Genomic DNA, 25,742 nt, shown 5'->3' with positions numbered 1-25,742 from the left:
CAAACAAACAAAGTCAATGTACAGTCAAAACTACTTATATAAAGAGAAAACCAATACAGCCAGGGGGGAACGCTAAACATTATGTAAATATATTGAAGGATTGTTCTGCTCGGCATAGTGCAAATCTAATCCCCTTTCGTCACGCGCTGAGCGGAAGTGACGTAAACAGCCAGAGGCGTGACGCATAAAATACAACAAGGAAGTGGACGATCACTGACAACGGTAAAATAATATTCCTGAAGTAGATACTCAATAGCTTAACGGTGTCTAACCATTGAATAAGTACCGGGAGGGTATAGTCGTGTGGGACTTACCCGAAAGCCCGTTCCTATCTGTGTGAATAAACGTGGAGCTCGAGTCTAGAAATGAACACGGACGTTGAATTTCACATCAGGCAGAATTACCCGTGGAACAAGCTGCCCGCTAATGTCAAACAGGTACAGTAACGCACAGCAACACACACGTCTTCATCAAACAACATCTGAGCTCACTTGCCCTTGGAGTAATGTGCTTTCGACAGATGCATGCCTGCCCTACCAGCATCCTAATCCACATGATCATCATGATTTCCAGTGATTCTGTCATTCATCCCATTCATACACACACACACACACACACCCACCATCGTCATCATCATCATCATCATCATCATCATCAGATTCCTCTGCAGGACACTACTGGCTTACCAGCAGATCCATGTGGGATGCAATTAATTTGATTATGGATTGTATGTCATTTTAAGATTTTTTTATAAATGCAACTGGCTCTCAATTTGAATAAACAAATGATTGCTTAAAACATAAAGGTGGTGTGATATAAGTGAAAATGTGTCTTGCTCAGAGAATGGAAACTAAAATGTAAACAATTAAGACCATTGTTGACATTCAGTATGAGTATTATATATATATATGTATGAGACATTGTTGAAATCTCTTCTTCATCTCACATGTGAGATAACTGGGGGGTTTGTCTCATGAAAAATAATAATCTGAGAAGCAGATAAAAATAAATTCGTATTTTTTATTTGTAACATCTGATACAGTTCTTAATATTCTACTGTAGTCCTAGTTATAGTACATATTATGGCATAACATATTAGTTGATTTCATATTTAGGGTTTGAGGTACTAAATTGTCAATCTTGGAAATTTGCATTAAAGAATCGATTAAATGAAAATCAATGGATGAGACAGTCTGTTTTAAATGGTTAGGGAAAGAAAATTCCTCTTAAAGATAAAAATGACCATAATAAAATCAAATCCAGGGGCAAATATTACCCTTTAATAGAAAAAATATTTCTGATACTGCTACAACTGACTGGCAAATTCACTCCTTTCTCATAAGTAGTGCCATGAAATATAAAAATCATGTGTTTACTGTTCATGCATACTCTAACTTAAACCCTTTGTGAGTACATTTTAATGCACCTCATATCTATATCTATAATGCTATTTGTATTGTGTTCTTCATTGATAGAGTCTTGGAAACTTGCAGCGTGAGTATGACAAGCAAGTTCTTCTCTACAGTATCCGAAACCAGCTACGCTTCCGCAATAACCTAGGTAAGCTTTATATGAACTGAGAAGTAATTTGCTTTCCTCTTCCACAACTGCCATATTTCATTCTGACAATGTGCCAAGCCATTTGTTTTTGCCACTCAATCTTTGGCCTGGACTCTCTACACAAATAATAGCTCTTGTTATTAGGTGTAATTACAGTGAAATAATCATCGCAGTTACTCTGATTTATAACACCAGTAAACCCTTGTCTCTAACAGTCAGGCTTGTGAAGAAGGATGAACGTAAGTATTACGAAGAGCTGTTGAAGTACAGCCGAGAGCATCTGATGCTGTATCCCTACCACCTGTCTGACATCATGGTCAAGGGTCTGCGGGTCACCCCTTTCTCCTACTACATCAGTATTATGGAGGTTTGGTCACTATTTTTATAAATACACAACATATTGTAGACATGGACTAGCTGCCAAGCATTTTACTGGTCTAATCTTTAAGTGTCATTAAGTGTTTTCCCCTTCTAATGATAGAGTGAATGATAGTACCCATTAATGTTGCTCTATTGGTAATGCACATTATTGTATTACTGTATTCTGACAATGCTACACGCCGGTCCATTATTTGAACAGGTATAGTGTTTTGTGTGGGTTTATGAGCTGGAGATGTTTTCTGAGAGCCTGCTTACCATTATGTACTGTTTAAAAATCCAGTGTATGTTTTAACCTGTGCATCTTCTTTTGTCACTGTACTAATAAAAAAAAGCATAAATCTGGGTTCCAGTGAGGCACTTACAATGGAAGTGAATGGGGCCGATCCTTAAATGTTAAAATACTCACTGTTTCAAAACTAAAGCCTCAAGACATAAACAATATGGATGTTAACATGATTTTAATTTAATTAAATCACGTTCTAACCTTTTCTGTGTAAATTTATATTTTAGAAGTTTGTGAAACTGCAGTTATTTGAAACAACCGCGATTATTGGGCTTTCAAATTCCAATCACATTTTAATGCCCAAATAAGGAGTTTGAAGCGGCATTTTGTATGAATGCCATAAACGGCACGTTTGTGTGTAATTCAGTTGAATGAGTCCAAGCATCATGTGGGTTTAATCAGAGCATTACAATAATGTATGAAAGTGGAAAATGTTTTACTATTGCAAAATATAATACAAATATAATATAAATGTAATAATTATTTTATTTTTATTTAATAAATTATAAAATATATGAGTTGAAAAAACATTTGTAAATGTAAAATTGACCAAAACTATAAAGTTGAACAAAAAGAGATATATCTCTCTTTTTTTATTTATAATAATAATAATAAGTATTTAGAAATATTTTGATATTTAAAACATTATTTTTCATGACATAAGTTTTTAAAACCTGAAAAGGAAATCATAGTTCATTCCTATTTTATTTTTTGATTTATATATTTGAAGTTAAATATGTAAAAATAACTTAAGGTGTATGAAGCACACCTTAAATAATTTATCATCATAATTGCAATTATTTGTTTGACAAATAATCATCAGCCAAATTTCATAATCGTGATAGCAAACTAAAAAGCATTATTTAAGAATAGGTAAGATCAGCTATATGCATTGTAAAGTCCAGATATTTGTTAGAAGTTATTCCTTTATTACAAAAGTATTATTACTTACAAAAAAATTATAGTTCCCCCCACTAGCCCGTTATATGCTCAGTTCAGTGAATCTCCTTTCAATAAAACTTTTATCTGAAATAAAATATGTTAAAAAAAGAAGTACAAAGCCTGTAATAATTACTAAACAAGAAGTTGACAAAAAGATTTAATGTAATATCTTAGGATAATATATGCAATATGAGAGATTTATTAACAATCTTATTGTAGTTATTCAAATACATTACAAACATTCTATTGATGTTTTTTATATTATAATTAATTTCATTTGAAGTGATTGATGATATCATACTGCCACGATAAATTATTTAACCCTCTCTATCCACTTCGTTCAGGACATCATGAACTGCGAGAAGAGTTATGATTCCCTGCCCAACTTCACTGCTGCTGACTGTAAGTTCTCTTTGCTGCTAGTGCAGAGAATCATTATTTGCCACTGTTGCTGACCGCTCATGCACAATAACAAGCCTACAAGCCACATGAGACAGCTTAGCAACACTCATTCAGAATGCAGTGGCACAGAATGGCTCTGCTTTATCGTGATAGTACATGTTTTAATGGAAGCATTTTGCTATTGTGTGAGCAAAAATTTGGTAAGCCACCTTATCACCAGAGTGGACTTTTATGAGTAATCTCAAATTTGATTATGCTGTCTTGCGCAGCTACGATTTTATTAAATAGAATAGTGCTGTTTTTAATCTGATCAAGGGTGGTAAAACAAAAAAATGAATCCATCAATTGATCCAGTCATAAATCTCTGTAATTTTTAAAGCTTTTTTTAAGTCACAAACAAGACCCTTCCAATTAGGACTGCACAATTAAGCAAAAAAATAAGTGAGATTACAATTAAAGTTACCATAATTAACTAATCATGAACATTTTCATTAACATTTTAGCTTTAAGTTATGCAAAAAAAGAAATGTGTGTGTATGTATATATATATATATTTTTGCATTGTATATCACAGATTTCTCTATAATGTATTAATAATTTGAAGAACGGATATGCTAAAAAGACCAATGTCTTTATTTACAAATGTGTAAAACAGCAATAAATTAATTAATGAGCATAGCTCTCAGTTGTTTTAAATGTGTACCCTACATAAAGAATATGACATTAATTTGCCCCACACAAAAGCAACACACACATCATATTTTAATGTAAATTCTATTAATTCGAAATTAATTGCAATTACAATATCAAGGGGAATAATTGACAATTATTATGTTTCTCATAATCGTGCAGCAATTACTTTCATTTTCACAGAAAAAGCACAGTATGTCTCAAATATCCACAATTATTTATAGCATAGAGTTTTCAGGGTAAAATATTGTCAAAAAAGTCTGACATAAAATGAATTTGTGTTTAGACTTTGGACTAGTAATTCCTACAGCATGCTTATGCATGGATTTTGCAATTACCATGAAGTAGGACACTTGAAACAAGTGCACTAGACTAAAGACAAAAAGGTCCACCATCACATATTACCTTGTGTTATTTGTGGAAAAGCTTATGGCATAGAATATTTAACTATGCAAATTTTATGAAACCTTTCTGGTTGCCCACACATCTTTATAATTCTTTAAACTAAGAATAGGTGCTGGCGTAATGACATCCTATGGGAATTGATGTCAACAGTCTTAAATGGATTGCAACCTCACATTAAAGTGAATTGTGTTGAAGACTACATTACAATGTAACCACTCATACATACATACATTTGTTCTTCAAAACATAAGAGTAAATCAATTAGAGAACTCATTGATTGTAGAAATGTTCTCCATAAAAGCTCAACATTAAGCTAAGATATGAAATAAATAAGTGCAAATAACAGATGCAGCATTGGTATAGAAATTCATCCATTGTTGCTGTCTACATGTGCTGATTGCTCTCAGATTTAGCTACTGTGGGTCTTCCTTGCACATGGGTGGTTTTGCCCTATAGCAGGGGTTACTTGCTATTTAGATTGGATAGACAGAAGGTAGTCAGCAGGCTATGCCTGGGGTCTCTTTTTCTAATCTCTTTGCCTGAAGTGAAGCTGCTCTCTCTGCCCTTCACAGCTTACCCAATTGCCTTTGGCATCATGCCTGGCACGTAGTGGTGAGGCTTTGCCTTCTCTAATGGTCTTAGACCTCTGTGCCTTTGTGCATGGGGAGAGACAGGCTGCTGAGGCCCCAGGAGCAAGGATCTGGGTCATAGAGGAACATGAGCTTCCTTTAGATACATAGGCCCAATTTACACCTGTTATTAACATTTGTTTTGAGTGATCTAATCATAAACGGACAGCACTAAATAGAGGTGCAAACAGTTTCCAGAATTTGTTTTTAGATGTTTAAACCATAATTGAATGAAAACAATGGGAATGGAATCAGAGGCTGACAAATAGCAAATTGTTGATTGATTTAATATATACTAATTTTTAAAGAAAGCAGTGTAGGGCCTGGGTAGCTCAGCAAGTAAAGGCACTGACTACCACACCTGGAGTTCGAATCCAAGGCGTGCTGAGTGAAACCAGTCAGGCTTCCTAAGCAACCAATTGGCCCGGTTGCTAGGGTGGGTATAGTCACATTGGGTTACTATGTGACTATACCCACATAGTAATCCTCCTCGTGGTGGCTATAATGTGGTTCTCGCTCTCGTTGGGGCACATGGTGAGCTGTGAGTAAATAGCGTGAGCCTTCACACAGCAAGCCACGTGATGAGATGTGTGGATTGATGGTCTCAGACGTGGAGGCAACTGAGATTCGTCCTCTGCCACCCAGATTGAGGCACTACGCCACCACAAGGACCTATAGCGCGTTGGGAATTGGGCATGACAAATTGCGGAGAAAAGGGGAGAAAAAAAAATTGGTAAATTGGTATTTAGTACATTTAAAATAAGAGATTCGTCAAAACATGTAATAAATAATCAGAAGGTCTGATTAGATTAATCAATTAGATTACATTACCTAAAAAGTGTAAGATTAAAGATTGCATTACTGATTACAATTTTAGTTGTGTAATTTGTAATCAGAACCAGATTACATTTTAAGAAAAATGTACCCAACATTATTCTAAAACAATTGTTTTAATGTACCCTCAATGTCTAAGGTGGTACAGCCCTGCATATACATGAATAAAACTTCATAGATCTTCTCCAGTTTGCCTGATATGAACATGTAATGACACAGATAATGTGAAGCATGCATATCTGAATTAACAATTTTTCTTGGAGCTAAAATAACAACAATAATCAGCAAAGTAAAATAACAATGAGCATTCCCCTATGTTACAAAATTAGAGAAAACCTCACCTAGAAATCTGATCGAAAGAGATGCATTTGAGAATCTGTCTCACCTGACCATTTGTAATTGGATCACATGTTATTAACCAGGCGTTAAGAGAGCTATACTAGTATATGTGGTATTTACAATAAATAGTTTGGTAGTTAGCTTGTTTATTGATCTAATTGTTGATCTTTCAGGTCTGAGGCTACTCGGGATTGGCAGAAACCAGTATATTGACCTGATGAACCAGTGCAGGTCTTCCAAAGTAAGTAATTCATGGTTTTATACAGCAGATCAATTTAACTCTTGCAGGTAACTTCCCTAGAAGCTCTCTTGAGATGTTTATTTCAAATCTGGATGGTTTATGGGTCTCTTTGAAGATCAAAGATGTAGTAGTCCTTAGAGAGCATTTCTTTGTACATCCCATGGTAATCTCACACTGTTGCCTAAGCAGTTTCTGTCTGTGGCTAGAAATTCTTCCGGAGGAAATCAGCCCGGGATCTTCTGCCATCAAAACCCGTGGAGATCACTGTGGAGCCGTGGTGGGTGGTGCAGTCTGGATACATCACCGAGGATGACATCAGGGTGAGGCAGATTTAGAACTTAAGATTGAATTAATTCTGGAATAAAGATTGTTAGATTGTTAAAAAAAAATTCTAACAAAGAATGTTATGATGTAAAATGAAGAATAAGCACTATTTCTAGGTTACCAAATAAGCACATACCGTTTTAACTTTGTACACAAGATCTTATTTTCTCTCTTGAAAATTATCAAATCATGGTGGGATAACATGGACCTTGAGGTTTTATACAAATGTGTAGAGTACATGTTCACTCTACACGAAGAAATTAATATAAAATTTTCTATGCAACTTTTCACTTAAATTGTAATGCTCATGATTTAATTTATAATGATTACAAATAGTACTAAACATAAAGAACTACAACTATAAAACTACAAGCTTTGTCACTAGTAGTGTCCAACCACTCTGACCCCACTGTATATTAGGCTTCTGAGTATGAAAAATTACAAAGATACTTCAAATGGAATGACAGAATAGAACTTAATTATTCATTCATTTCATCTAGATGTATGACGTTAAATCAATCAGTGCTCTTGTTTTTGGCCACATTTTTCCTCTTTCATGATTCATGCAGACAAAAGCTCTAGTAGTTATTCAATTCAAAGGCCTTGAGTTTTAGTGCCTTTTTGCTGGGTTGATTACAGATCTGCTCTGTGGCAGAGAAGATGGCCATTGATAAGATGATAGATTCTGGACCCCAGCTGGCTGGATCAATGGACTACAATGTGGTTCTGAGTGAGTGTTGTGTGTTTCAGTCAGATAGAAGCCCACTTAAATAAAAATCCATTTAAAATAATTAGGCTTGAGACAGGGCTTGGTTTATACATGAACAGACATTATGTACTTTTATAAATTTTTATGTTTTAAGTAGTATGTTTAAAGCAAGATGCACTGTTCCTACAGTCATGGAAAACCTGAAAATATCAGGGTATATTTAACCTCTTCAACTCTGGCATTATGTTGTGAAAAAGTCAACTCTTAAAAAGTCTCAGAATACACAAGTCAGGCATGTGGGTTATAGAATCTCAACTTTTCAGAGATAACCATCACTACTGATTTACATTAAATAACAAAATAAGGCCTGACAACATTTTCGTTGCAAATCAGCGCCCCTTATAGGTAATGGGTTAGAAATATTATATAGTCTTTCAGATAGCATGTAAATAGACAAATAATAAATCAAACGAAAGCTCTCATTCTCAGGAATGTGGCTATACATGTAAATGTTTCTTTTGTTGCTTTAATACCACAGTTTGAAACATAAAAAAAACCTCACAAAATGAAATATAAATGGTCTGCACTTATATTTTAACCTTAGAGGTTACAAATGCGCTTTACACTGTGTACCATTCACCCATTCACACACTCATTCACACTCATATACTAATGGCGGCAGAGCTGCCATGCAATGCTGTAGCCTGCCATTGGGAGCAACTTGGGGTTCAGTGTCTTGCCCAAGGACATTTCGGCATGTGGAGTTGTGTGGGCCGGGAATTGAACCTCCAACCCTGCGATTAGCGGCGACCTGCTCTACCAACTGAGACATTAAATACCAACTTCTCTTTTTTTGCACTGATCACTAAAATAGCAGAAAACGTTAAAAATGTTTTTACTTTAGGCAGTTGTCTAACAATCTAACAAATTAGCAATTTTTTTACAACTTTTTTACTATTCACACCAGTTTGTGTGAATAATACAAAGTTATATCTTAGTTGTCCAGAGCTAAATATGAGGTCCAGCAGGAAAAGCATGCTAAATAAATCATCAGAAATATGTGTTAAGAAGTATTTATGATAAAATGCTTCACATCAAAGGGGAGGATCTCAGCTTTCTATTGACACCTAGATTGAGCTTCCGCTCAGAGGCAGAGATATTCGATGAAACAGTGGGAGTGGTGCGTGAACTGAAAATTAGACTGAATGTCTATGGACGAGCACATCTGTGAGGGCTAAAATGCAATTTTGTAATGGAAGGTGTTAGAGGAAAAAAATATTTTCTAGTACTTTTCTTTCTAGTACATCTAATGGAATAAAACAAGACTATTTGGAAGGAGATGAAGTGATCAAAACCAGAATTACATGCTTACGGATTTAAAACAACAAATATATATATATATATATATATATATATATATATATATATATATATATATATATATATATATATATATATATATATGATGAGCCAAAACATTATGACCACCTGCCTAATATGCTGTTGGTCCTGCTCGTGCCACCAAAACAGCACAGACTCACCGAGGCATGGACTCTACAAGACCCCTGAAGGTGTCCTGTGGTATGTGGCACCAATACATTACCAGCAGATCCTGTAAGTCCTGTAAGTTGCGAGGTGGAGCCGCTGTGGAACGGACTTGTTGGTCCAGCACATCGCACAGATGCTCAACCGGATTGACATCTGGGAAATTTGGAGGATAGGGTAACACCTTGAACTCTTGAACTCTTAATTTTTCTCAAACCATTCCTGAACAATGTGTGCAGTGTGCATTATTCTGCTGAAAGATGCCACTGCCATCAGGGAATAGGTCATCAGATGTTTAGGTACGTGTCAAATTGACCAAACATGAATATCTGGTCCCAGGGTTTCCCAGCAGAACATTTCCCAGAGCATCACACTCCCTCCAACGGCTTGTCATCACTTCCCCAGGTAAACAGCACACATGTTCACGGCCGTCCACGTGATGTATAAGAAAACGGGACTCATCGAACAAGGGAGAACATTTTTGGCAGTTAGTCCACAGTATGTGTAAATGGTGAGCTTTTAAATTTAAGTGTGAAAAATTGCAGGCAGCAGCCTAAACATTCCCCAGAGTTGAAGATGTTAAAAATTGGGTTTCTAGGCCTGTACAAATCATGGAAATTTCATGGAAATTTCTATAGTGAATATGATTTATTTGTTATTAGTTATGCAAAGCTCTAAAATGTTTAATTAGCTTGAAATTTTCTATTTCTCTAAACTAAACAAAAATCATCAAATTTCATTGGTTAGAAAAGTGTGAAAATTCGGAATATAGTAATTTCTTTGCTGAGATTTGTCATCCTGTTCCCAAGGCTTACAAATTTGAATACATTTTTTTCAGGTTTGTATAATCGGGGCTATATATATCTTGATGTGCCCATATCAGATGACAGCTGTATATCAGGTATGTGCTGCAGTTCATCAAATAAAGCTGCAGGTTTTATGCTTTATTTGTAGTTGATACCAGACCCAAAGGCTCTTTATATGGTGCAACCCTTTTAAAAGGATTTAGCAGGTCCATCCCAAACCTCTTTTAGCCACAGATTGTACGTAATGGCAGATGGGAGCATCATTGATCAGAAAGGGATAATGGGGATAATCACATCCATTTGGAGGAATGGCAGAGAAAATATTTGTGGTGGATGACTCACCCCCTCGCCTATTGCTTTTTATTTTCAGTGCCGCCACTCGAGGGGTTTGTCATGAACAGGGTCCAGGGAGATTATTTCGAAACGCTTCTCTACAAAATCTTCGTTTCCATCGATGAGCAGACTAATGTGTCTGAGGTACATATTCAGCATTATGATTTTCTCTTTGCAGTGCACTACTTTTGCGGTCTTATTTCTCTTTGACTGCCTCTTAGATGGTCTTACACCACTTTTCTATTTGTCATTTCAGCTGGCTAATGTGCTGGAAATTGACTTGGGCCTGGTGAAGGTATGTGTCATGCAGGGATGAAAATTGAAGGTCATTTACATGGAATGCTTGATATAAAAATACACCTGTATGGCTTACTGGGAGGGAGTTGAGTCCAGGATGCACCGACGCTAGCTGCAAAAGAACTGAGAGGCAATTTTCAAAATCCTTTGAATGGCTTGTGAAATTAGTCCTCCTTTGAATGTATAATGCAGACCAGAGAGAATAAGGACTTAGCCATTGTATTCATACATTTCCTTTGTAGCTCTTTGGCCCCATTTCACTCTTTGGCAGAGTGAAAAACAAGCTTATTCATGAAATCCATCATGAAAAGCCATTACCCTCTTTATATTAAAAAGCAAAAGCTTTTGCCAATAAAATCTTTGCCAATGAATTTATTTTTATACGGCAGAGTCACTATTCATTTTCTTTATCTCATTGACATTTTACTGATGAATAGAATGAAACTTTCTCTCTTCTTACTGATGTTGTCCAGCACGTTATATTTGTATCTTGTCTTACAAAGCTGTGAAAGCATAATCATTGATTTTTTTCTTGTCCTGTGGGGGGCTTACAAAATACTAAGAAATTCTGAAATTCATATGAATTATTCAATTCAACGTTTTATTTCAGTGCTGATAATACAGTATAATTTGTAATGAAATAGAATGTATTACATTAGAAATATTCACAATAGAAATACTTTTTTTTATTCATAAGTACATTTAAAGCAGATACACACATTTGTGGTTTGATACTCCCATACATGTGCACAGTTGAGATGCATTCTCATTCACATAGCAATATACAGAATAGTCAAAATGAGGGAATATATTATGATGTTGAATTGTGCCCATGCCACATCTAGCCTCACCTACTTTCTCCATACCATTCACTGCATCTCAAGAGTCAACAGAGTTTTATCTCCATATGTGACAGATTCCCAATTTTCTTTTCTGTTCCACTTCAACCCAAACCATTCTGGCCTGTGCTTATAGCTTCATAAAGAATAACCTCTGGAAAAAAACACAGGGAATATGTATTCACAATCTTAACTTTGGTTTGCCCAGCCACAGAATAAGTCGGATGTTACAGATTGTATGTTCTTGTTATCAGTTGAATATTAAGTTTTTGCTGTGCTTTTCCAGAATGCAGTGTCCATGTATTGCCGCCTGGGGTTCGCTATTAAAAAAGGTCAAGTGATCAGCCCAGACCAACTCCACCTCTCATGGAAGAGTGCCCCTTCGGTCAATAGACTCAAGTATGTTGTCTTTTATCTGGAAACAGACCTGACACTGATGAATAGTGTTTCTATGTCTGAGAAACAAACAAAAACCTTGCTGTTCTAGAACTCTCAAGCCCGATGGGGTGTTCATACATAATGTGTTTTTTATTGCTGTATGTCACGCGAACTGAAAACAAATTACTGCTGGTCACTTCAAATCACTGCAAATCACTGTTCACGTGAATGCCCCTTTAGTCTGCCGTTATTTTGGGTTTAATATGTGAGAATCTGGGGTCACCTCTTGTGTCTACTTTGGCCAGGAGCACTATGGACCCCCAGAAGATGCTGCTATCATGGGAGGGTGGCAGTCCAGTGATGGAGGCAGGTTCCTCAGCCACTGATACGGATACCACCAGCCTGGAGGACCAGGGTGAGAACAGCATTCATTATACCATAAACAGCTTTCCCTCTTAACTTTAAACATTAACTCACTCTATTGCAGTGTTTTATTAAAGGTGCAGTATGTAAGATTCATAAACCCTTGTTATTAATGACACCTGTGGCCATTAAGTGAACTGCAGCCAGCTACCTGTTGCTCGCGCTTGTGCACACACTCCATAGAGACACGAGCGAGCGAGCATCGGCCAAAACAATGACGTAACGCACAAAGAGACTGAATATGATTCACTAGCATCATGCTGTCAGATGAGGTAGCATAATTAAAATTACACAGCTATGATTGTTTTACTACAAACTTTGAGACTAAACTAAAACTACTTAACAGCTAAAATAGCATACTGATACACACATACAGATACATACTACTGAACTATTCCAGACAGTTTACTGTTGCACTGTTATGTTGCACTATTGTATGTTTTGTATGTCATATGTTGTACTACGATCAAGAAACTAATGTATTTGCTTAAATTTATCTTGTATACCTGACTTTTAGTATAAAGAGAAGATTGTTGAAATTATTTGAAAGTTACAAAGCCAGGTTGCTTGCAATTCATCAGTGTTATCAGGCAAGATCAAGTTAGCTAAAATTAAACAGATCGATCCTTATGGCACTATATATCACATGCTTTGCAGTTATGTAAACTTACCTGTCCAATAAGAAGAAAGCCAATTCATCCTCAAATGAAGGTCCCTCCGCTTATTCTGAGTTTGTGTTGGAGTCGTGTTGTGCTGGGATTCGGATGTTTTCTGGATTCCATCTCTAAGATAACGTTACCTAGTGTTGCAGTTTGTTGTTGCTGTTGAATAGCGGAAGATAATTTTTTACTGTCTTATGCATGCCTGTCGGGAGTGCGCATAAATGTCACATCCTTTGGATTTTCCCAGCAAAAGCAACCCACTCCCTTCGCATGAAAATCAGTCTACAGGCTTTAATAGGCAACCTAGGAAGTCCGGGAAGGGCTAATTTTTTAAGTTGCGTTACAAGCCGTTCAAACAGTGGCAAACAAAAGGCGAATATTACATGAAAAATGTTACATATTGCACCTTTTAAACATTAGTCTGGCTCTGAACAGTACATTCATTAAATAGACTATGTGATTTTCTCTGTCATCCAGACACAGCAAGTGTGAGCAGTCTAAATATTCCGGTGGCCCCCACTAAAAGGATTGCCTTCTTGTTTGACTCCACTCTCACCGCCTTCCTTATGATGGGCAATCTCTCCCCTGTGAGTGTCTCGCTCGCAGATATATGTAATCCTATTTCATACACAATGTCTATGGGATATTCTGCAAGTGACTTTCCAGTGTATTATAAAAGTGCTTCATATTATTTATTGAAATACGAGGAGGATGCATGTGTAACGATGTTCAGAGATTGTTTTTTAATCTCGCTTTTCATCTTAGAACTTGAAGAGCCATGCAGTCACGATGTTTGAGGTGGGGAAGTTGTCTGATGAAACCCTTGACAGTTTTCTCATGGAACTGGAGAAGGTAATACCCCTATTATAGGACACAAAGAAGCCAAAGGATATGCAGTGGACAGACTATCTTTGCCTCTCTGCTTGCATTGAGACATAATGGGGCCACCGCCAGTGGCTGATTATACAACACACACTCACATTTCTCCTTGGCACTGCTCTCTCATCTCTTCTACACACACAAAAGAATAAATATTATGGCATTTCTCCCTTAAAATCTCTCCAGCCTTTTGTTATTAAATTTTTCACATATGCTCTCACACTCGCAAGCATGTTGGCCATCTTTGTGTGATGAGGCTGATAGGGATGCTTTTTTGTTCAAAGGTGGAGAGCACCGCTGAAGGAGAGGCTCAGAGATATTTTGACCATGCGCTGACCCTCAGGAACACAATACTCTTTCTGCGCTACAACAAAGATCTCACCCCCGACCAGGGCCCTGATGTACCAAATATAGGTATGTGTCAGTATCTGAGGGCTGGGCAATATACTGTATATCGTATATTTGCGATTCATTCAATATTTTGCCGGATATAGAAATGTAACCACCATCATAAAAATCACTGTGGTGTAATGCACGTTTTCTTTGACTGCAGCCATAGGCCACATTAATGGCAGCTCAGTTTGTCACGACTTGTGGATATAAGTGTACTAAGAAAGAACAATTTTAATAGCATCTGAATTAAACCTCATTAAAATGGTGATACAGTTTAGAAGCAAGGTTCCCACACGTCCTGGAATTTTGCAGTATAGTTTTCCAGTCATGGAAAATACTTATTTGTCCTGGAAAACGGTCAAATCGATGCCCTACACGGGAGGGGGTTTCGCGTGATATGAGCGCGAAGCGATCATCTGTGTTCCGCAACTGCTTTCGGGTCCTCGAATAACGTATAACGTGCAATTAAGGGCAGCTGGTGGACTTTCTGGTGCCCTCCTAGGATAAGATGGTGCTCCCCTAGGGAGTTGATGCCCTACGCAGACTGTGCAGTCTGCTTATAGGGAGCAGCGGTACTGCTGGAAAATATTTTAGTATAATAGAACTTTTGGAATGTGTTGCTAACAAGGTTTTTGTAACATGTAAAAAAAAAAAACATTTCACGATTGGGACTTGGGATAGGTGTCAAATACATGAATTAGTATTGTTTTGTCGCTGCTGGCGGCTGCACATTGTGAAACAACATCAACGGCCAACTGTCTTGAACAAATACAAAGATTTTATCTACTCATCTGCTGTCATCTCTGCTCTGCTCCAACTAAATAGTTTAAGTATTGATATAGCACAAAATAAGATTTTTTGTTCCAACATTGCTGTTATGTTAATCCCAAAACATTTAAGTTATACATTTCAGACAACAATAACTGTCGGACCATTGAGATTCCTTTGAGTTGGTAGTGTGGTTGGTAACCGCAGGATATTAATTAATTTTCAATAATTCAATGATTGATGTCTACTTATACCGCAGTTACCATGCAGAAAACACAGACATAATCACGGAATCTAGTCATAAAATGTAATTTGCTATAAAACGCAAAAAGTCATGGAATATGATATATTTGGATGAAAATGAATGTTTGAGTGCACAAATAATTACATTAAAATTGCAATATGTCCTAGTGTGATAATTAAACTGCAAAAGTCTTTGATTTAATAAATATGTAATCTGCAAGTGATGAGTGCTTCAAAATAAATGTATGACGCCGGCCGCTCAAACCCTGAACACATATCATTATGATCCTCATGTGCACTCTTGTGTCTGAAGTGCGCAAAACATACAGACTATGAATGTATTAATGATCACACTGGGCCATGTAGTAAACTGCTGAAAGGATATGAGTACTACCATCAAAAACACGCAGAAACTACAAAATAAAAGCTCGATTTAAAAAAGAATCTATTTTTGATTAAATATTACAGCTGTTGGGTACATAAAAAGACCTGCAATTTTGTTGTGTCGAACGGTCCATTTCAATTAATCAGTTCAGCAATTTGTTTGCATCATTGCTTATTCACATGCCATTTTTTACAATGTCAAAAAATTATGTATTTAACCTCCTGAGACATGTGGGGGACTCCTGTGTGCATTTTCCATTTCCCTTTTTGATTTGAAACTAGTATTCCTTTATGAACATGACAAAAAAGGCCTTTTTATTCTAGAGCAAATTGTTTTCTTAAAAATTGATGGCAACATATGTGGACAGTGAGACGTTTGTGAAATTTAAAACTATACCAAACCATAGAAAGTCAGATTTTATATGTTTGTTTTGTTTCCAGGAGTATTGGTTATTCATGTTTTTGAGATATGTAGACATTACATCAGAAATAATTAATTCTGATTCAAAGTAATGGCCAGCATCATCTAGTCACTGCCAACCATGTTAAAATATATTTAAGCATTATAAATTCTGGATCTATGTACTGATTATCATTGTCCCATTTTTGCCAAACATGTTGAGGTGTCCAAACATCATCTGCAGCATGAAACTGAATCTTTGAACAGATGATAGTACTGAATGCACTTAGCTGCATAGGAAAGCTATAGGATGCTCCCTTGCTCTCTATTTAGTGAATGACTTAACCTCCAGTGTGCTCTTTGTCTTCACTAGTCTAGTTTGAAGGAACAGTTTGAAATGCATCTTATTTTCATCCTAACTCCATATAAAGCTATTTACATTTACATTTACATTTATTCATTTGGCAGACGCTTTTATCCAAAGCGACTTACAAAAGAGGAAGAACATCAGCGAATCATCTTAGGGAGACAGTGGTACAAAAAGTGCCATATTACAAAGTTTCACTATCATCAGAATAGTACACCAAACAGATTTAAGTGCAACAAGAAATGTAAATAATTTTTTTTTTTTTTTTTAGTGACCGGTTAAGTGCTTTTGGAAAAGATGTGTTTTTAGCCGTTTTTTGAAGATAGAGAGTGAGATAGCTTCCCGGATTGAGTTGGGAAGGTCATTCCACCACCGTGGTATGATGAAACTGAAAGTCCGGGAAAGTGTTTTGGTGCCTCTTTGTTTTGGTACGACAAGGCGACGTTCCTTAGCCGACCGCAGGCTTCTGGTGGGAACGTAGCTCTGCATAAATGTTTTTAGGTATGCTGGAGCAGACCCAGTGACTGTTTTATATGCCAGCATCAGGGCCTTGAATTGAATACGTGCATGAACGTATTCAATTCATTTTATTTTATTTTATTTCTCAATTTGAAAATGCACAGTAAATATAGGATTTCCAATGAAAACATTGTGCTATTGTAAACATTAGTGTACATTGTGCTTAGCAGCATGGCGTTTAGCAATAAATCTCTCAAATTTTATAAATGCCAAGACTGTAATTTTTTGACTCAACAGGTTTCAGTGTAAAAACTTAATCAGGTTTCTTACCAGTTGTAGTTTTGTTGGTGTTTCTCCCAAAGACAAACTCTGCTATGTTGATTTGTCACATGATTCCATGTGTTGAAAGTTTACCCCTTTACTGACATCCCAGATACATCTGAACTGAGATCAGTCAGGTTAATTAATTTATATTATGTGTTGCATATAGCAAAGCCAAAATACAACATCCAGAAGTGTACGCGGGTCACACGAGGATATATGTAAAAATTTCTATACAATATATTACTGTGTTACTGTGTTTACTACGTAAATTATATGAGCTAAATTCAAAATGTCATTTTAGGAATAAATTGTGTCATCTCGGTTTAATTCTGATTGGTTGTACATGTCATTTTTATGTCCTTATTTCAACTTTATCACTCTGTGATCTTTATTAATTTGCTAGCACTTTACAACAAGGTTTAATTTGTTAACATTAGGTAATGCATTAGGGATCATCAACTAACAATGAACAATATATTTTTTTACGGTATTTATTCATCTTTGTTAATGTTATTGTACAAAAATACAGTTGTTCATTGTTAGTTCATAGTGTATTAACTCATGTTAAAATAATATACACATTTTGATTTAAAAAAATGTATTACTATATGTTGAAATTAACATTAACTAAGATGAATAAATGCTTAATAAGTTTTGCTCATTGTAATTTAACTAATGTTAAATAATGGAACATTATTGTAAAGTGTTACCAAGATTCTAAAGTATGGAGCGGTACAAGTTCACACATGTTCCCACGTCCTGGTTGGCAGTAATATGTGGGTCTGTTTGTCTCTTCAGGCCTGCCTCTGGACCTTCTCCGCTGTGAAAGCCTGCTGGGATTGGACCCTGCCACCTGCAGCCGTGTGTTGAACAAGAACTACAAACTGCTCGTTTCCATGGCACCACTCAGCAACGAGATCCGACCAATCAGCAGCTGCACGCCTCAGGTAGCCCCAGCTCACCCAGGAGACTGCATTCAGACCCGTAGGGAGGGAGGCGCGATCGCTGGGACTTACAGAACTGTGTGCATGCTCAGTGAGCAGTCAGATCGCTGTCCTCTCGAGAGTATGATTCAAACTAAATAGCTTTTCTGTGCCTCTGGGTTTCTTTACAAATGTTGCACCATGTATGAAACATTACCCACCAACTACATCTCTGGATTTGCATGCTCTTTAACATTCTGTTCAGGTCTCTTATTTCTTTTTGAAAAGCACAAACAAGGCTAGCATTTCACCATGGGAATAAATCTCATAATGGTGTTCATTCTGTGTTACTTAGTTGCAAGTTGACAATCTATGTTGTAGTAGATTTATTGTGTCCTAACCGACAAACAATAATACTAGCCGCAACCACCTTGAGCAACAGGACATTTTATCGATCGTTTAGTTTCTATTTCTGTGGTGTCATGCTGGGAAGCCTGCCCACTGGGAAATCTAATTGGTCAAAAATCCTGCTGTTTTATAACTGTAGATTAGACATAAAATATCCTCTGATTGTGCGGTGTCGCACGACAGTTTCGCATTCAGCGTGGACAAACAAATTTTTTGTCTGAACACTGTGGCCTTGCACCTGGTTAAGGGTACATTTTTATGTTGTCTGTCTTCCAGCACATTGGCCCAGCCATTCCTGAGGTTAGCTCCATCTGGTTCAAACTGTACCTGTATCATGTCTCTGGTCAAGGCCCTCCTTCACTGCTGCTGTCCAAGGGTTCCAGGCTTCGGAAGCTGCCAGAGATCTTTCAGGTCAGCCTTGCTAATAATAACTGATGCATCTATTTTTTATAATTTAAATGATGCATAAATAATTTTGGTATTTTACTCAGGTCTATGACCGGCTGCTTATTACATCATGGGGTCATGACCCAGGGGTCGTCTCCACATCCAACGTGCTAACAATGTTGAATGATGCCCTTACCCACTCTGCTGTACTCATTCAGGTAAGGGAGAAGGACACTAGACAGCCATGACATATCCTCATATTCAGCTCATTCAGAAACACTGGCGCTCTTTGATCCTTACACTAAATTATATTGCATTTAGATGTTGACTGATATGTTGGCCAGGCCAATTAATCTGTCTTTATTTGGCCAATTTGAAATTATCAGCTTTGGCTGATAACTGTGCGAGATGGGTCAGTTAACAGAAATATTTTTGGTGAATTTAGAGTAAATGTTGTGTCAAAGAGTTTCAATGAAGCCCGTATTTATAATGCATTCAGAAAGTCTCGCAATACACCTTATAAAATGTAATTGTAAGTACAGTTGTAATACATTATAATAATGAACCTTTATCATAATTATATCTTAGAGTATAATGCATTATAACACAATCAACATCCAATTTTATTGCAGAAGTTGTAATGTTTAATGTCTTAATTGGACTATACAGTACATTACATTTTATTTAGTGTATTTACTGTAGATTGCATTTATGCATATGAGGACAGCAGCTCTGTCTTTTTCATGGCTCCAAATAAGATGCACCAACATTCAGGGCTCCAGACTAAAATAATTATCAAGGAGCCATTGGCTACTAAACAGAAATATTTAGAAGCCAAATGGCTGTTTTAGTTGCCACATAACAGATTTGCTCGATTTAGATTGTTGTTCAAAAACAAGATAGAAAGCCAAAGAAAAGACAACTGATAGCTCACGAATCGGGTGTTTAATATACATTATGTACTCTATAGTTGAGTGCACAAATTTGCATTCCCCTTTTGTCTCATAAGTTTTCACACCCCTTTCAGAACTTATACAAAAAAAAGAGATAACATGTATTTTTTTATTTAGTACTGCCCTTCAGAATGTACATAACAGGTATTTACATAAATTATAGCATGGATATAGTAGTGTGCTGTAATCGATGAATGCTTTCACCTTGTGTAATAGCTGTCTATGATTCCCTCAATGGTCCTAAGTAGATCTCTCATCATAAATAAATACATTATATTGATATATTTGGCAATGCTACTAAATACTAACAAAGTGTATGTAAACTTCTGACCCACTGGGAATGTGATGAAAGAAATAAAAGCTGAAATAAATAATTCTCTCTACTATTATTCTGACAGTAGTTATCCTAACTGTCCAAAGACGGGGAATGTTTCCTACAATTAAATGTCAGGAATTGTAAAAACCTGAGTTTAAATGTATTTGTCTAAGGTGTATGTACACTTATGACTTCAACTGTATACAACTTTTTTATTTTTTATTTTACAAGCTTGACTTGTAATGACTTATAACCACTTAAAAATATCTTATTGATGTTCATTCACTTCTTACTGAAATCATTATATATAACACATTACTTAGTATAATTTTGAAAGGGTTAACTATGAATAGGTAAGTATTATCATGTATTATATTTGTGGATAAAATGATTTACGAGAAGTTATAACATTTTATCAGGTCTATTATAAATTTGGGCTTCAGAGAAAGTGTTACCAGTAGATTCAATTCAGCAACTTTGTTTACATCTTATCTGCGATCATTAAATTATATTATCTGTATCAGTGTTATATCAGCCTATTGGCTCTCTAGATCAACATTGGCCATCAAAATTTTTTTTATTTGTTGATAACTAGTTTTGTTATCTCTTTTTAGGGTCATGGAATGCATGGACATGGTCAGATCGTCCATGTCCCCTTCCCATTTGACGAGGAAGACTTTAAAGCAGGTAAAATCTAAACTTCGTCTTCGTCCCTCTTTTTAACACTCAGAATTACACAGCTGTTCTAACTGCCTGTTCTTTTTGTTACCTCTCCCAGAGTTCTCTTATTCCAATATGTGTGCGCACAGAGCCCTTAAGATCCTGTGGGACAAAGTGGATCTGGCGCATCAATGTGGCTACATCACCATGCTCAACCACAACAACAGACATCGCAGACGACCCAGTGACGCCGATGGTGAGGCTTAGAATGTCTTCCAAATCCACACTGCCCATTTGATCAATCACTAAGAGGCCTGATAAGGACGGCCTCTATGCTGATCATTAGCCACTCCAGGCTATATTGATAAGTGCTGCAATTAGATTAGAATGAGAGCACGAGAACAACCAGTCCAAGCTTTCACCACTGTGTTTTATTAGACCAGTTTTTTGGACTCTAATCCAATTAGTGTTTTAATTGCTGTCCGCATGTTTGATTGCATCACTAATCAGACTGAAAGCTGTATGCTACCTCTGGGGTCTCAAAGGAACATTTCAGTATTTTCATTCTCTTTACTTTCCTCACAGGAGATCCTGAGCTTAGTGGAGTGCTTGATGCCAATGGAAGCAATGAATCTTTCGAGCTGGTTACAGAGGAGAATAATGGAGATAGCATTAAGAAACAGGAAACAGAAGGTATGTGTTCCTGCACTAATGGTTACGCCCAGACAGAGTCTGGAGACTTTTTTATGCATTTTCTTAGCTGATTTTTGGGTTTAAACATTATCAAATGTGTTAAAGGGATAGTTCAACCAAAATAAAAATTCTGTCATCATTTATTCACCCTGATGTTGTTTCAAACATCGTTCCATTGTTCCTGATATATTTATAAACAAACACATAAGGGAGGTGAGATGTGTTGAACTATGTGAATAATGGATTTTCCAATTCTGTGGAAATCTGCTGAGATTTCTACAGTTCTGTGGGCTCACAAAATTTCTATCTGGGCCTGGTAATCGACAAGCCAGTCAACTTGTGTCACCAAGTAAATATGATGTACTCAGAAAATTCAATTTGTACACAGGGTCGTTTAGTGAGGATGAGTGGGTTCCTCTGGAACTGTGCTTTGGAATGCCTCTCTTCAGCTCTGAGCTTAACCAGAAAGTGTGTCAGAGGATCGTCTCCCACAAACTCTGCAGCAAAGACAGGTGTCAACCATAAACAAGTGCATTTGTACATCCAGCCATCCATCTGTCCATCCATCTGTCCATCTATCTGTCTGTCTCTTCTTTTTGATCTGTCTATCTGTTGTTCTGTCTGTCTCTCTTTTTTCTTTTTGAAAATATCTATCTGTCTGTCTAAATACACATTGTTGGCCTTTTTGCCACTGTTACTGATATATATATATACAACATGTACAATATACAGCATACAATACATTACAATGTTATGTCATTGGACTAAACACTATGAACTTTTTTTTTTCTTTTTTTTTTGCAGTCTTCAAGAGTTACTACATTCCAGTCGCAAACTGGCATTGAAAGTTCTCAGTTTTGTTCAATCATTCCAGGTAAATCTTCAATAAATATATTGTTCATAATATACTATAATGGGTTAATGTTGATAGGAGCCATGTTAATGTGCTTATTTTTAAAATGTCATTCAACTGTAGTTTAGGGTTTGTGTAGTCATAGAAATACATATGTAATGGAAAAAGTCATGAAATTTCTTTTGTGAATATAAATGTTAAGAGTTTTGCTCTGCTGTAAAATATTGCATCAGCTGGAAATTGCTCTTCGTTTGTGCAGTCTCTATAAAATGATATTTAACATTCCATTAATCATAAACCACTGGAAAAGTCGTCATGGAAATTCATTTGTCCAAAGTTGTGGGACCCCTGGTATTTTTTCACTGTCAGATGTTCTTTGAATTTGTAATGGGTTTACTATTTTTCATCTCTCACAGGAAGGCAAACAGCCTGCGGACCCTGACAGCGGGGTATCGGGTCCCCTGAGTCAACCCCCGGCAGAGTCTGGCGTACCCCTCCCCGCAATCAACCTCCTCTTCAAGGACGGCAAGCTGAAGGAATGGATCGGGCGAGCGCCGCCCTCCCTACACATCTCTGCCCCACAAACAGATCAACCCACATAAAACATCACCCTCAAAATCACCGCATTCAGTCCTACACCATATTCCACTCACTTCTGATTGCATATGTCTTGAGTTACCATGTTATCTCTGTGTCCCTGAAACACACACAGCCATCAAGTGGATGCCAGCATCCAGAGATCAATAATCCAGTGTAGCACTGATGGTCCTGGTTGACTGAGATGGGTTTAATCACTTTCCAACACTTTTATTCGTCAGATATCACTTCACTCAAAGTACAAAATGGTTAAATATAAATAGAAAAAAATATTTGCAAAAAGATATCCTGTTGTGACCTTTTAATGTGTATATAGACTTTGCTTGGGAAAACATCCAAGGACCAATTCTGTGGTTGGATGAAGTCCACCAGGTCTTCTGTATATGAACCCCCGCCTACTTGTATTGTCATGTTTTGTGACCTGATGCATGATATAATTGCACAGAATCTCCAAAAACTACTTGACTGAATCAGCAGGGTTTGAAAACATGTAGTTGAGGATTACTTTTGCACAAAGCTTGTGGATTTTTTAGATTTCTTTTGGAATTCAATAAGTATAATCAGCCTACTTCCACACTAATATATTTTTGGTTGAAAATTCATGGATTTTGCTATGTTTACACATTTATACTTTAGAAAGAGCTTTCAAGTACTGCATACTTTGGAAAACTATGACGTTAGGAAGACGAAAACATTTTCGTATGGATGTTGCCTCAGTTATTGGGTCGTAATTCCAGCTGGAAAACATGTCCATCTCATTTCTGCTGAGCAGAGGAGCGTTTCTGCTTCACTGAGACCAAAGACCAACTTATTTGGTTATTTTTTTATGTTGATCTTTTATCATTATTTTACTTTTTTGCTGCCTTATTTGCTATGTGCTCAGTAGACTGCCGATCACTAAAAGCATTTCGCTCATTTTCTTGGCCAGTTTAAAGAGTTCCCGCTTGGACTAACCGCGGTTATACAGAGATTTTACAATAAAAGTCGTAAAACTTCTGCTTTAGTCCAGAGGGAACGACAGCATGGACACAGCCACACAGAAACCTGCAAGTAGTGACAACAAGGTTATCCATCAGTACCATCAGTTCCTAGATGTGTTGAATATCAGTATAAGTTTATAGAGTTTGTAGTACTGCAGCATTATACAGTTATCCCTCAGTGGCCTGAACTTTTTCTTCTTGCCTTTACTTAGGTTGCTGACAGTGTTTCCCCAATCAAACATTATAATGGTGTTCAGCGATGATGATGAACACATTTTAGAGATTTTGGTGCTGCATGATGAGTGTGTAGAGTTGTTGTGTGTATTGTGCGCCATTCTTTCCTCATCTGTTCTTTTCCCCTCTATTGAACCCTTCCTGCATCTATACTATCCAAAAACCACCAGCCCCCTGTGCCAGACCCTGTCACAGTGTTAGGAAAGAATAAGTGACAGTTTTATAAAGTCACCCTGCATTTTAGGAACTCTCTGTTGTAGTGTACTTGATGGGACTGTGAAAATGCTTTGTTACATTTCCCCTCTCTCGCCATCCCATTCACCAAAATATATGTTATAACAAATTATTATGTAAAAAGTATATGAAAGGACTAATAAATATGTTACATAAACACCCATTTAATAGGCAGACTGTTTTGCTTTTCCCTGCTTAATGTTATTACTATAGCAACACAAATTCAGGGTATCACTAGGGGGCAGTGAGGCCTTGAAATGGGACATGTCATTTTTGGAATGGCACAACTCTAACATCATTTAACCTGCTTGAGCTCAAAAAAATAATGCTGTATTAACAGTTTCAATGTTCTTAATATTTCGTTATTTTATGCTGGTTTGAATCTTTGTTGCCACTAATTATAGAATTAATCTTGTAGCTTAATAATTGAAATTGGTTTTATCTAGAGACTTGCTCTTTAAAACTAGGTCAGTAACTGAAGTAAGGAACATTGAATATTTCACAAAATGTGACTATGAGAGGAACTTTGTCACAATGGGTTGTTACCATATCCATTTTTAATTAATATCCTGCAGTGTTTGAAAATGTTTAGTTTCGTACGGGACACCAGCATTCACATAATGTTACTGATCGTCTGTAATGCCCTTTAATGGGTTATAATAAGTTACATAAAATGATCAATGGCTTAATTTGTTAATAAGAAATTGTTAGGAAGTTTAGAATAATAATACTTTTTATACAATAGTTGCAAATACTTTGGAGGTGAGGTCCATTAATAAACTTACAGCTGACTGAGCTTTTGTGCAAGACTTTCAAGTGATTAGACAGACTATGATTATTAGATGTTGTCATGTTGAGCATCATTGTTATTTCAGTGACATCCTTTATTCAGTTACATTCAGAGACGGGGCTAATGTGAGTAGGTTTTCTTTGGTTTACATTGTAGTTACAAATATAAGTTATTATGTTCAATTGTTTCAGTGTGGTTTACATAAATACACATTTGTTAAATTTATAGTAAAATACCGTAAAACAATTCGGTGACCATGTTTCAGGCTTTATGGGGTTTAATTTTGATGCCTGTATATTTTATGTTTCATACACTAATATAAACATATACTGTTTATATTATTCATTGGTATAAACTTGATATACTAACCTTCTGGAACTATACAAGTATGCTTTTCACTTTAAAATGTATTTTTAATCACCGTAGTAACTACAAAAGACCACATAATGACTTGAAGTTCATCCAGACAAAGTAA

At 36.5% G+C, this 25,742-nt stretch overlaps 1 protein-coding gene across 1 annotated transcript; it reads left to right on the top strand.

The window, feature by feature from the left end:
* Window positions 1-190: 190 nt before the first annotated feature.
* LOC127620373 (protein FAM91A1-like) lies at window positions 191-25,742 on the top strand. Its single transcript, XM_052093591.1, has 24 exons — window positions 191-437; window positions 1,476-1,560; window positions 1,776-1,927; window positions 3,511-3,568; window positions 6,639-6,706; window positions 6,913-7,026; window positions 7,670-7,760; window positions 10,123-10,185; window positions 10,461-10,567; window positions 10,680-10,718; window positions 11,846-11,958; window positions 12,243-12,352; window positions 13,500-13,609; window positions 13,788-13,874; window positions 14,186-14,315; window positions 18,038-18,186; window positions 18,847-18,981; window positions 19,062-19,175; window positions 20,841-20,913; window positions 21,005-21,142; window positions 21,472-21,579; window positions 21,968-22,091; window positions 22,384-22,453; window positions 22,849-25,742. The coding sequence occupies exons 1-24, from the start codon at window positions 366-368 to the stop codon at window positions 23,032-23,034; spliced, it is 2,496 nt and encodes an 831-aa protein (XP_051949551.1). The 5' UTR covers window positions 191-365; the 3' UTR covers window positions 23,035-25,742.

This window comes from Xyrauchen texanus, chromosome 26 (genome assembly GCF_025860055.1).
Source record: "Xyrauchen texanus isolate HMW12.3.18 chromosome 26, RBS_HiC_50CHRs, whole genome shotgun sequence".
In the NCBI taxonomy this organism is placed as follows: Eukaryota; Metazoa; Chordata; class Actinopteri; order Cypriniformes; family Catostomidae; genus Xyrauchen; species Xyrauchen texanus.
This window is presented reverse-complemented; position numbering and strand designations above follow the sequence as displayed.

Bases quoted from the DNA above. Each gene is read 5' to 3' on its own strand.
- LOC127620373 (XM_052093591.1), top strand. From the start codon at position 366: ATGAACACGGACGTTGAATTTCACATCAGGCAGAATTACCCGTGGAAC. The intron at 18,982-19,061 runs GTCAGCCTTGCT...TATTTTACTCAG, and splicing joins AGCTGCCAGAGATCTTTCAG to GTCTATGACCGGCTGCTTAT. The intron at 20,914-21,004 runs GTAAAATCTAAA...TACCTCTCCCAG, and splicing joins CGAGGAAGACTTTAAAGCAG to AGTTCTCTTATTCCAATATG.